Source organism: Opisthocomus hoazin, chromosome 8 (genome assembly GCF_030867145.1).
Source record: "Opisthocomus hoazin isolate bOpiHoa1 chromosome 8, bOpiHoa1.hap1, whole genome shotgun sequence".
Lineage (NCBI taxonomy): Eukaryota > Metazoa > Chordata > Aves > Opisthocomiformes > Opisthocomidae > Opisthocomus > Opisthocomus hoazin.
In genome coordinates this window covers 9,581,564-9,594,913 of record NC_134421.1, presented here as the reverse complement: position 1 = coordinate 9,594,913, position 13,350 = coordinate 9,581,564, and the positions used below count along the sequence as shown (strand labels likewise).

The window sequence follows — 13,350 nt, the reverse complement described above, 5'->3', positions numbered from 1 at the left end:
GCCGTAAGCACGCCCGCGGGGGAGGCAGGATGCTGCCCACCTGAGCCAATGCCAACGCCAGGCCAACGCCGCCTTCTCTGATGCTGAGTTAAAAAATAAAACTTGCTTCTTCTAGGCCTCACCATCTATTTGTAAAACGTGAAGACCCATTTTCTCTCTCACAGGAGCAAGTGCAGTGATGAATCCATTAACGTTCACAAGCTGTTCCATCAGTACAGAAATCAGAGCTACAGCAGGGGCGGACATGAGCAAGTACTGACCCACTATGCTGCTAAACCAACCCACGCATTTGAAACAATCAGATCTGACCCAACGTGTTGCTGATCCCGAAGTCTTACCTGGTAGCAAATGAAGGATGCTGCTGTGGTTAAAGGACTGCTTCAGTCAGAAACTTGGCGCTGAACTCCCAAGCCTCACAAGTCAAAGATCAAATTTTCCAGGACGTTTAATCACTCGGAGACGAACCAAAGGCCGTGCTACGAAGCATCCCAGGAAACGAATCATCAGGGAAACCTCCTCCCCACATCTTCGTGCTTCCAAATACTATGAAAAAAATCTGTCCCGTAGTCAGCCTACTCCCTGCCAGGGAAAGGGGATCCGCAGCCCTTCCTTTCCCTGGCCCCTTGCCACCCAGCTCGGGCACTTGGACTCTAAACACTCCAGGGCAGACGCTTTCCTACATGCACATGTGCAACGCTTAACACCTTGCCAAGCAGGCCACCACCTTCACAAAGACCGTAAGGCTCAAAAGACAAATACCACATAATATTCCAAGGACTTTGTTGGCCTGGGAGCTGCAGGGTTATTCACTGAGGGTGGTTTTATTGCTGGCTGTACTGCTTTGCTCGCTGATAAGAACTGGTCTTTCTCCCTGTGCCTTCAGTGCTGGTTTGTTATGGGAGACATCGGTCCAGGTCCTTTATCCTCCACTGCTCACAGGATGGGAGCACAGGCACCTTATTGCTGTTTGAAAGGAAAGCCTGGGCAGAACAGGGCAAGCAGACTTCTGCCAGGACCAGCCCTGACGTTCTTTCTACTGGTTCACAGAAGCCCAGGTGGTGACATAATGTCACACAGAATCTTAGAATGGTTTGGGTTGGAAGGGACCTTAAAGATCATCTGGTTCCAACCCCCCTGCCATGGGCAGGAACACCTTCCATCAGACCAGGTTGCTCAGAGCTCCATCCAACCTGGCCCTGAACACTGCCTGGGAGGGGGCATCCACATGGCAACCTTCCCTGGAATACTCCCACAGTCCCAGCCCCTCCTTCTGCATTTCCAAAGCAGCTGAAACCACCACCAGTCATTTGAATTCCTGCGGACCTTCTGCCTACCAAGGTGACAGGTGATGCCGATCATTGTCCTGCTTTTGAGCAGCTGCCTGCAGCTCAGCCTCCACCACGGATCCTCCATTCCACCAAATTCTACTTGCTACAGAATGGTGTAGAAGAGGCAGGTGTTGCTGCCATCCTCACCAGGCACCCACCTTCTCGGTGGGCACGGGCAGCTCCAGGGCTGCGCACCCAGAGTGCTACTGACTGGGTAGCCGAGTGCCAACAAGCACAAAGGCGTGTGGGAATTTCATTGTATACACAATTTACCAACATTTAAGTGCACCTGAGAGTTCCAGCCCATCCCATAACCTGCACACAAAATTGTGTGAAAGGAAGACAGTTAACTGAGCGTGGATAAATTCACCTAAGAGAGGAGCTGGCAAGAGTCCGGTGGTGGCCCTGGCCAGAGATTGTGGCACATGCATTTGGCACCTGGCCCTGCCGTCCAGTTTTGTCCCTTGCCTTGGCCACCGGGGCCGTTTGCCCCTACGAGCTGCTCTGTGATGGGGGAATCAGCCCGGCTTCCCCCCGACGCCGAGGAGACGGAGGGGCACGCGGTCCGGAGCGCAGCCCTTGCACGCAGCCTCGGCCAGCGCCTGGGAACCTCTAAGCCACACGAAGAGCATGCTGGATTTGGGGAGGACCAAGACAACAGCAGTTTTGGTCCCCTCCTAGAGTTCACAGTGCAGTCTGCAGAGCACACCGGGTTTCTGGATGGGAAAGGTGGGAGCCAGGCTCAGTGGTGGATCCCAAAGAGCACAGCCCCTTCCCGGGGCTCGGGGCCTTTGCCCTTACGAAGGAGACAGTCGCTTTTCTCCTGTGTGGCGATGCCTGAAACACAGAATCACAGAATGTTTGGGGTTGGAAGGGACCTCTGTGGGTCATCTGGTCCAACCCCCCTGCCGAAGCAGGGTCACCCAGAGCAGGCTGCACAGGACCTTGTCCAGGTGGGTCTTGAATATCTCCAGAGAAGGAGACTCCACAACCTCCCTGGGCAGCCTGTTCCAGGGCTCCATCACCCTCAGAGGGAAGCAGGACATGAAGACACCCTGGGGAAGCCCAATGCAGAGGCCCCTCCATGAGCGTTCTGCATCGCCGGGGCCCCTGGCCAGCACCAGAAAGGAGGCAGAAATGGGTCCATGCCCTGAAGTCCCAACCAAGGTGACAGCCAGGGAGAAATCCCCTGGCAGGTTGCCCCACGTAAAACAATGCAAACAAGCAGCTAACCCCACGGAGGCTGCAGAGGTCTCATCGTTGGCAGTAAACCACACAAAGTTGTTCCAATAAAACCAAGATTGCACAATAAGCAGCGAGCAGTAACAGCAGGAGGACACCATCCACCCATCGACCCATCCATGGTCTGGGTGCACACAGTTGTCGGTGCAGGACTCGGCACGACAGCTGGAGCCAGGCTGTGACACGAAGGGCTCCCAGTCGGAGAGCACAGCCGAGCCAGAGCCCTGCCAGCGGCTCAGCCCCATGGCTGGGGCTGGCACTGGAAGTAACAGGATTAGCAGCGAGAAGAGAAAGCTTCCAGGCTGACAAGGAATAAACAAAGTGCAGAAGAAGTTCAGGCCATGCTTTTAAGTGAGTTTTGAGCATTAGAGGAATTTTTCAACAAAAAGGAGAATCCAGTATTTAAAAAAAAAAAAGGAAAGAAAAGTAGCAAGAACCTGCTCATCTCTCCCTCAGGAAAACGTGAGCAATTCCCAAACACAGACACCAGTCTCGTCCTCCCAAAACCTGGCGGCAAAGCTAACAACTGTTGCGCTATTAAAGTGTCAGATAAGCCAGGCGAAAGCACCAGCGAGACTCCTGGAGCTTCAGCGTGCTCCGGAGTTGCTCTGCCCTCCTCCAGGAACTACAGCTGATCTGCTGCAGCAGAAGGACGGGCAGGAGGCGATGGCACCCAGCTCGGTAAGCCACCTTCTCTCCTGCACAAGACTTCAGGGAAATGCAAAATTCACCACGTGCCTTCGAGAAATCGCACAGCTGCTCTCAGCCCTGAAGGCGTGCAGCTTGTTTCCAATCTAATGTTCTCCCCCTTTTGCTCTCCAGCCCTCGAGGAGAGCTGCCTGCTGCCAGGCGCCTTGTCCCCAGCCCGGTGCCAGCAGCCTGGAGCCCCTCGCCACCCAAATCCACCTCTCCCCGCCATCGAGCGGAGGGGCACGTTAGGACAAAAAAAAAAAACCACAACAAAAGCAAAAATAAAAATGGTGAGCTAAAGCCAATTAAAAGCACAGGGAAAATGGGGGGAGGCAGGATGTCGTTACCAGAGCTGGAATTTGGCCCAGGTGCCATGGAGATGAAACGCGGCAGATGGTTAAGGTGTACACAGGAAGCACGCATGCAGCACCTGACTATAGATTTAAGACCAATTAATGCAACAAAAGAGAAAACTTGACAAGGAAGCCGGAGACCTGCAAAATGAATAAGTGAGCCATGAAAAGGGGAGGCTCTCCCATCAAAAAAAAAAAAAAAAAGAGAAAAGAAGGAAAAAAAGCAGCAGCAGAGTGTACAATACCTACAGAGCCGTGAATAAACCGAAGTTGGAACAGATGGAGACAGAAACAAACCGTCGTGTGCGTTAGTTGGCTACCGAGCAAAAGAGCCAGCGTGGGGAAAGAGCTTCCCCGCAATTCAGGGCGAGAACAAAAGGCTCCGGTTCCGCAGCATCCCCTTCCCCAGGCGCTCGGCGTCCTTCCTACGGCTTCGTTTCAGGCTCACAAGCTGCAGTGCTCTCAGATACAAGATCCTAACAAACGATCGGGAAAGCATATTCTTTTAAATAATAAACCATGTGTCTCTCATTAAAAGAGCCCAGGCAGCAGAGACAGGAGCCCTTCGCTGGCAGCCCGTCGTGCGGGAACAGACCCGGACTGTGTGGCCCTGCCTTGGACCCGATCCGAAACCGGACCAGGGGACAACACACGAGGGCTTTCCAATGGATGGCGACTGCCCTGAAGCGGCCAGGCTCGCAGCCGCTGGGTAAACACCCAGTGAACCCCGGCGCTACCTTGGAGGCACACAGGTGACCTTTATCTTCGCAGGTGAGAGCGGCCTCGCATGCAACCGCTCCCATTGAATTTTATCTGATTGCCTCTGAACTGAAGCCCTGGCCAGGTCAGAGATGAGAAAACAAGCAGGGAGATGAGCCAGCACGCTGCGGGAACGGGAGCAGGGAGAGGTTAGTGTGGCACAATTAAGCACAATGAGAGAAACCCCTCGCTACCAGGGCATTTAAACTCCCAGCCGCACGGAAGAGGAGGCAAGTGTCCCAAGGAGCACCAGGAGCCTGCTCCCCACGAGCCCCCCTCGCCCAACCCGAGGGCAGCAGTGGGCGCTGCAGCCAGGCTGAGCCTGGGCAACAGCAGAAGCACCCCGACACCCACGGCAGCAGCCAGGTGCAGCCCAGGCATCCATGGCACCCCGACATCCACAGCAGCACCCCAACACCCACGGCAGCAGCCAGGCGCAGCCCAGGCATCCATCGCACCCTGACACCCATGGCAGCACCCTGACACGCACAGCAGCAGCCAGACAGAGCCCAAGCATCCATGGCACCCCAACATCCACAGCAGCACCCCAACACCCACGGCAGCAGCCAGGCAGAGCCCGGGCATCCATGGCACCCCGACACCCACGGCAGCAGCCAGGCAGAGCCCGGGCATCTATGGCACCCCAACACCCACGGCAGCACCCTGGCACAGCCCAGGCATGCGTGGCACCCTGACACCCATAGCAGCACCCTGACATGCACGGCAGCAGCCAGGCAGAGCCCGAGCATCCATGGCACCCCGACACCCACGGCAGCAGCCAGGCTGAGCCCGGGCATCCATGGCACCCCGACACCCACAGCAGCAGCCCCCTCCTTGGGCCAGGCTGGCAGGAGCCTTCCCCTCCAGTTCTGCAAACACAGGGACATCCCGCCACTGTATCTGCTATGTAAACCCCAAAGATAAACAAGTCCAGCGCTGCAGACAACATTAATCACCCACTTTAAAGGCAGGCGACTCCAGGCTAAGCCCCCTGAGAGGCAACCCCCACCCGTGGCAAGCCCAGCCTGGAAGCAACAAGCTTTTCACCGCATTAAGTCCTGCCTTGAAGCCGACCGGGCAAAACTTTACTGACTTCAAAGCAAGAGGCTTTAGCAGAGCCGCGCGGCCCCTGTCCCCCAAAGCCCTTCCTTTCGTCCGCGCTCTGGGCAGACCCCGGAGCATCGCCAGTTTGCAGAGCAGCAGGCGCGCTGGTGCGTCGGCTGCTCAGCTCCTTGGGGTGCGAAGGAGACACCGGCACAAAATCACAGAATCACAGAATGGTGGGGGTTGGAAGGGACCTCTGTGGGTCACCCAGTCCAACCCCCCTGCCGAAGCTGGGTCACCCGGAGCAGGCTGCACACGACCTTGTCCAGGTGGGTCTTGAATATCTCCAGAGAAGGAGAAGGAGACATGTTTCCCCACCGCCACAACTTTATAAAACAACACTGGCCGACAGGCAGCACCTGCAAGGAGCCCAAGTGCAGGCACAGGCTATAAAAAAACCTCCCCCCCATCTCTGCCCCCACCTGATTCCCACCGTGGCTTTAAGCAAATCACATAACTTTTCCTCCCTAGCTTCTGCAGCTGGGACAGAGTAATATTTACCTACCCCAGAATGGTGTTGAGAGGATTAGTTAATGTTTGCCCAGCATTTTAAAGCATAAAATATTCTGTATTAATTCCTAGCTGCTGGAAAGACTGATACGTACGACTCTCATTAGCTCCAAGGGAAGATTTTTGCTGGAGTTGGGCTTTACCGGTTTTGGCCCGCGGCATCTGCAGGTTGCTGGGGGAAGCCAGCTGCACCGGGCAGGGCTGTGGGCACGGCCCGCAGCAAGCTTCCACCTCCGGCAAACGCCGCGGCCGCACCTTTGCACGTTGATCCCCAAAAGCGGCACAGCAGGGCTGAGCCCCGCAGCAGCGAGGAAGGGGGACGGCGGGCTCCCGGAGCAGGCCGTGGCTCGGTTTGAGCTGCTGGTTTACTGCCCGCCAGCAGAAGTATACGGCTGTACAATAAGGGAGGAAGGCGTCTGAAAATCAGGCTAACCCACCCCCAGGCCCATGAAAGGAAAACGTCGCCAACGCAGCCCCTGGTTGGCCCCACACTTTTGGGGAGGGGAAGCAGTTTTGAAGCCCCAGAACAATGGGGCGACCTTTCCCTCCTTTCTTCTGGCCAAGGTAAAAGACCTCCCCGCGGAGGTGTCCATGCCAGGGAAGCCGCCGGATGAGAAGCCCCGGGGCCAATAAAGCGTCCACCCCTTTGTGCCTTCCAACGCCCTGTCCAGCAGTGCTTCCTGGCCGTCCTCGCTCCGGCTCGCTGGCAGCGCAGTCGAGCATCAGCCCTCGGCAGCAGCAGCAGGTCACCACACAACTCGCTGGCCAGAGGCAGCGGCACGGCCACGCCGGCCGGACCGTGCCCTCCCCGCGTGCGGCGGCCAGCTCGGAGGGCTCCGTTTTCCCGGCCAGCGGAGCCCCTCCGCCCCTGTCACTCCCAGCTTCTCCCGTCTTGCCTGGCTTCCAGGACGGCAGGCAGAGGCCGAGGCACCGCAGACGGCTGCTGAGCAAGAGCAGAAGCACAGACCGAAACGTGACTAACCGCAAACACATCGCAGCCCGCGAGTCATTTTGCTTGCGAAGCCTACATTGCTCTCCGCTGCCTTCGCAGCGCCTTGTTTCAAGGGTGAGTAAGCAGACGGAGGCAGACGTGACTTTCATGACTGCCAGCGCTTTGAAGCCGCGCCGTTGCACCGCGGCTCGCTGACGGCAGCAGCCGCTCGCAGTGGCACGTTTCAAAGAACTCGGCAATGATGCACAGGTAGCCGGAGCTCAGCGTAACTCCACTGGCGGCATTTCGCGGTGACTCATTCGCTGCCCACCCTCTCTTATTCACTGTTTTCAGCCCGTCGTTTTATCGGAATATTCTTCAAGACTTCCAAGAAGGCCCTTTCGCGGGCAGAGCTCGAGGGCAACGAAAACAGCTTCAAGCCATAATTGAAGCCACTCTCCTAAATGAGCAGCGCGGGAGTGAAAGCGGATTTTGTGACGGGTACCCCTGAAGAGCAAACAATGCCACCTGAAGAGCATTTGAGCTACAACGGCGCAAGCGTTTTGTGTATTTATGCACATGGATGCACTCATACACATGCAAAAGGGTAAAGACAGAAAGACGCATCTATCAGACGAGAAAGTGACACTTCCTGCATTTCTGAATGACTCATTTGAAACAGCTTATTACACAGATATTTTTTTATATTTCAAAATACAGCACTTGCACACGTCGTTGAGAGAGAACTATATGTTATATTCCCCTCCCAGGTTAAACCGCTATGGCCTTTTTTCTCCCGCTGCTCCAGAATTCCACATTTCTCGTCTGTATTTCTGCATTTAACTGCCTCTGACTTGAGTGACGGAACACCGAGAAGACTCTTTGCACAGCACGAAGCAGCACAGTTTGGAAGCGTGTGGTATTTTTAGCTACAAAACCTACATCAGTTTTGGCACAAACACGAGAGGCATCACAGCTGCTTCCCCAGGAGAAGGTGGCACCACAAACACCAAAGCCTAAGCCAAAGCGCTGGGCTGTAATTGTGGGGTTATTTACACAGCCCAGCTCAAATTCTGCTTTTAATCCCAGTGCCAAAAGTTTAGGGCTCGAGGTAAATCGCTCTTTCCCCTGGGAAGAGGCTGGTTGCATTTATGGCTCGTTTCGGAGTCCAAGGGCCCAGGTGGAGGCAAAGGGCCGGGGGCAGAGCGGGGCAATGCCCCACGTCCAGCGCTGTGGAGGGTGACGGAGAGGGCAAGGGCGAAGGCTCTGGCAGCGGGGAGAGGAACGGCCAGATTCGGTTCCCAGCAGTGCTTGGCACTCTTGGGTAACCTCAGATGTGTCATTCAGCCTCCCGCTGACTCAGTTCCTCATTCGTACCGTGGAAAGAACACACCACTTCTTCATTTCGTAGGAGTTCGGGGCAGATAAGTATCTTCTAATTCAGTATCGGAATCAGCTCGAGAAGGGTAACTAATATAGAGAAGAGTTAGGAGCTAAAGAAATGACAGAAGCGAGGGCTGGGAGGAAGGAACGAGGTGTACGGTACCAAGGCGGGGAGCTCTCCAAATGGGGCTGATTTCTCGTATCACTGCAGGACACGCTCCCCGTACAGCATGGAAAATTCCAGGGATGGAAGAGTTTCCCCGAAGAGTTACGGCTCGCTTTGGCAGTGCCGTTTCCCTTCTCCCCCTGCCACGCTCGGCACCGCTTGGCCACGAGCTGCAGCACAGCAGAGACGCAGGTCCTGGGTCCGGATCCCGACTGGGCTCCCGCTCCCCGGGAACTCCGTGGGTCCCTTCGGAGGCTCCGCGGAGCCTTCGCCTCCCGGTCCCACATCCCTGCCAGGGGCTGCTCGGTCACCCGGGGAGGGAGCCAAAGCACGGGACCACTCCCCACGACGCTGGTGCCCCTCTGCCCCCCCGCAAAGGCCAGGGACCCCCCTGGGTGGGCATTCGAGCCCCTGGGCCAGACTTTTGGAACAGCGTCGTGTTTTGTCGTGTCAGACGTCTGCGTGACGCAGATTCTTCCGCCCAGCGGGCACAAGGGCAGGTCCTGGCCCCACCGCCCTGGCGTCGCGCTCCCCACCGCCACCCCGTAACGCAGACGTGGTGACTGCTGCAGAGGGACGGGTGAGATCTTAAGACAAGCGACCTCGCAGCCCCGTCCCCGGCACGAACGTCCTGCTCCGGGCGCAGCGTGGCTGACCACAGCCCCCCTCCATCCTCGGCGCATTCGGGTGGGTGAGCCAGGGGAGGTAACAACACTTCTCTTTTTCCTCAGAAGACAAAGCCGCAGAAGACGCCGATTCCCATGGCAACAAAGGCAGAGAAGAAGCGTCCCAAGATGTGATTTGCTGTCACCCGTACCCACCTCGCGGCAGATAAGGACAAGTGGTAGCTCTGAAAGGAACTGTTTCCATGGGACCCTTCCCAGCGAGCGCACGCGGCGACAACCCAGCCGTCTGCCACAGCTTTCAGCATCGCACGGGTCCGACTGGTGGGGAGCAGTGGAGGCTGCCTGCCTCCGTCTCAGCCCCTTGTGAGGAGCAGCGCCTTCCTTGCTCCCCTCAAAGCCTGCCTAACCCTGAACAAGCCATGCTTAATCCACTTACCCAGGAGCAGTGCCTTCCTCGCTCCCCTCAAAGCCTGCCTAACCCCGAACAAGCCATGCTGCTGCTTGCTAATCCACTTACCCAGGCAATTACACTGGGACAGCAGCCTGCAGAGAGCCACGCTCAACTTCTCGGCTAAACGCTGTCCTGGGTGTTTTTTTTTTTTAAATCCACAGAGTGCTACCTTAAACTATGTTGAAAGCTCCTTACACAGAGTCACAGAATGTCAGGGGTTGGAAGGGACCTCTGTGGGTCATCTAGTCCAACCCCCTGCCGAAGCAGGGTCACCCAGAGCAGGCTGCACAGGACCGTGTCTAGGCAGGTCTTGAGTATCTCCAGAGAAGGAGACTCCCCAGCCTACTTACAGAGCACACATTTATGCTCTGGGAGCGCGTGCTCCATAAGTGCCTTTCCTTCTGACACTTTCATTTATCATACTTCTCCCCTCCCACCCCTGCCCCTTCAGTTCCCTGGGGAAAGTTAGCGAACTTCTGCAGGAACAAAGTCACCTTGGGCTTTAATCCACACCCTCGCAGAAGGAATACCTCTGTCGGCAATCACATCCACCCACTCTGCAACTACATTACAATGCTCACTTTGTTAGCACAGAAAATGCTGGCTCCTCCTCTCCTCCTGGAGACAAGGTACCACAAAGGCTGGAGCAAAGAAAACGGACTGGGGACAGGAGGAGGAGGAATCTGGCCCTGCACGCTTGAGACTGAATGGGTAACCTGAGGTGAAACAGTGGAAGTAAGAAGAAAAGAGCAAGTCTGGCAAACCAAGACCCTGACTTACGATAAACCCCCCAGAGCGACCCCCTGCTCCCTTCCTAAGCAGAGCAGGCAGCTGAAAAACCGCCATCAGCAAAGCCACAGAAGACAGGCAGAGATCCTCATCCAACCGACAGCAGAACAGCGGCCAAAGCAAGTGGCAAAGTACAGCAGCACCAGGCACACAAACCAAGGTGGATTTCACCATCCGGGAGCAAAGGCCAGAGTCCCTCAGAACCATGGGGGCACCCAGCTGCTGGGGCCACGGGTCCGTGTTCCCTCGCCACCCTCCTCCTCCCCTCCGGGAAACCAGCCCTGACCCAAGCGCACAGGGCCACGACGGTGTTTGGAAAAGGGCCCGGGGAGCTCCAGGAGTGCGGAACAGCACCGCAGATGCGCACAGAGACAGAGCTGAGCCGCGAACAGCCACCTCGGGCGGAGACCCTGCGGCCCTGCGCGCAGCTCACCCGACGTCTCGGAGGCGTGCGCCGATCCAGAAGTGGCTGCGTGCTGGCACCGTGCTGACGCGTGCCTGCCGCTGCAGGCAGGGCTCCCACCTTCGCCTCCCTCCTCGCCTGACAGCTCCTTCGCGCCCAACGGTCGGCATCGCAGCCGCCTGTTGCTGTCTGTCCTGCCCGTTGGCACGCCTGGAACAGCAGTCCTGGGATGAACCCGCTCCTGGCTGGAAGAGACGAAACATTAATATTCCCAGAAGGATGCAGAAGTTGCAGCAGAGGGCAAGGAGGCCGAGGAAGAGGGGAAGGGGTAGTGGAGCCAGCCCCTCAGCAGCTCAACCTGCCTCTTGGATACTCCCATCCCTCCAGCTGAAGAGCACGGTCACAGCTACAACCCGACTGCTTTGTCGTCTTCCGCGCTCGCCGCAGGCAAGCACTGGCTTCTGTCTTTCTCTGCCACGCTCTCCGGGCCGGGTGAGTGAGCTTCTGGAAACTGGTCGCACCTGACAAACGGGAAAAAGAGCGAGGATGTAGCTCTCCCTCCGGGTGTAGGAGTGCTCTGAGCTAGTGTTGGAATCCAGCAGCCCAGAGAAATCAACCCATACCGAAACCCCAGGATTCTGCTTACCACATTATAAGGAAGGGAGATTTAAACAGCACATCTAAGCAATCTCACCCTTCTCTGCTGTTGTTCAGCTGGTACACTCTGGATTGCACTGTTGTTTATATGATCCACAAGGACAAGAGCTGGTGGTGGTGGATGGATTTTCTATCCTTACCACCGATGGACACAGGCTTCACCAATTCACAATGAGGTTCATCAGCCACCATCTGCCGCTTTAAAAACTGCTCAGAAGCAAGATGGGTTGTCCTCAAGCAGTTGACCTGGGCTTCTGTAATCTCAGACAGAAGTCTTCCTTCTCCTGGTGGTAATCTTAAAGCTAACACGAGAGCCACAGAGCTTGCCCTCTGCTCCCATGCTCCGGGAGCACGTTTTGCTTTGCTTTGTTTCCACAGACACCTGGACGCTGTTCCGGAGGAGGTCAAAGGAGACGCTCCAGGAGCACCTCCAGGGATCCAGACATGGACTCAGACGTCATCGCCGGCGCAGAACCAAAGGGAATACTCACAGCACAAATTACTCCTCTTTGCATTACTCTAAATATTCCTGTAAGCACCTCCCATCTAAGAAAGGCTTTAACAGAACCAAGATGCTTTCGTGGGCCTGTGCGTAACACATCCCCCTCCAGATCCAACCCCACAAAACGGCCTAAGAGCTTGTACTTACAGCCCTCACAGAGCAGCAGGCTGTTTACTGAGATGATTAGATAAGGCTTCACAAAGATGTAGGAAGGTGGGCATGCTGTGCCTTAGAAAACTTCTGCAGTAGAGAACCCAAAACATCCCCGCGGGCACTTCGACTTAGAAAAGGAGGGGGGAGAAATTGCAAATAGGTTTGGCAGGGCAGTTCAGCCACTGCTGGATACAGGGCAAAATTACCCAAGAGCAACACAGGATGAGCGGCGTGTGCGAGACATCCCTGAACAGCTACCGCTGCTACTGCCGAGATCGGTGGGACGACCTCGAAATAGATGCTTTCTCCTTTTATCTCAGGGAGAAAACGATAACCCTTAAAACACGCTGCTGCCTCGCCTCCCAGTTCCCTGCAGCAGGGAAAGGCTGCCCTGCTGGGTGCGGTGCGGACAAGCAGCCCTCACGTTCTCCAGGGCCACCCAGCATCCAGTTCTTAGGTGTCCGCACCACGGGGCTCCGGGCCTCTGAGGAAACCAGGATGCAGTCACATTGCGTGGAGGGCATCTATTGCAAGGACCTTCCTTGACGCGGAGAACCCTCGTGGGGCTGAGGCACAGCTTTTCTCTCACAGCCAGCGCGGTCAGACAGCCCATCACACCCTGGGCTGCAGCCATGGGCCCAGAGACCAGTTCCTAAGGCCCTTCCTTTGCGCTCTGAAGACATTCCTGCACTTTGGCTTGCCCAAACATCGAGCTCTGGAGGGCGCAGTCATGGTGGTGGTGATGGGGACTGCTGCCATCAGCATTTTCAAATACTCAAGCAGATCTCTGCTCCTTAGAGTACTTCCAGAGTAGGCTGGAAAAAAGCCTCTCCCGAGTAGGGAGGAAAAGAAGTAGTGACAGAAAAGGAATAAAAACATGAATTGTTACTTTTCTGGGGAATAGCATCATAGCACCAAACTGCTTGGAGTTGAGGGACCAGAACGTGCAGGCACAGGGCCTTCTCCAGCGATCCAGTATTGCGCTCAACTCTGCATTTATGGTAAACTATAAAACACAAACACAATTACAAAGCTCCCCACTGTGTCCATTTAAACACAGCTAAGCGTAGGCGTGGGTTTGTGTTTAAAGAAACAAGCCACAGAAGAGAAGGCACAGCAGGGCCAGCAGCCACACGGCACGATTAATATCACGGGAAGAACCCCTGACTTCTACATGCAGATCAACAAATAAATAAATAAACAAACCCAAGTATATGTTCTGGCTTCTTTAAGATCATTAATTACACCCTTACAGGCACCTCTGCTAGGGAGCTCTCACAAAGTGAGTGAGACTGACCAGGAC

General features: G+C 55.9%; 1 protein-coding gene across 2 annotated transcripts; it reads left to right on the top strand.

The window, feature by feature from the left end:
* Positions 1-8,245: 8,245 nt before the first annotated feature.
* Positions 8,246-13,247, top strand: LOC142362289 (uncharacterized). Of its 2 annotated transcripts, none has more exons than XM_075429225.1 (3): positions 8,246-8,658; positions 9,198-11,227; positions 11,771-13,247. In XM_075429225.1, exons 2-3 carry the CDS (start codon positions 10,538-10,540, stop codon positions 12,083-12,085), a joined length of 1,005 nt encoding a protein of 334 aa, XP_075285340.1. In that variant the 5' UTR covers positions 8,246-8,658; positions 9,198-10,537; the 3' UTR covers positions 12,086-13,247. The 2 variants fall into 2 exon arrangements, with proteins under 2 accessions (XP_075285340.1, XP_075285341.1); XM_075429226.1 differs by having other exon boundaries at positions 8,246-8,665.
* Positions 13,248-13,350: the final 103 nt, after the last annotated feature.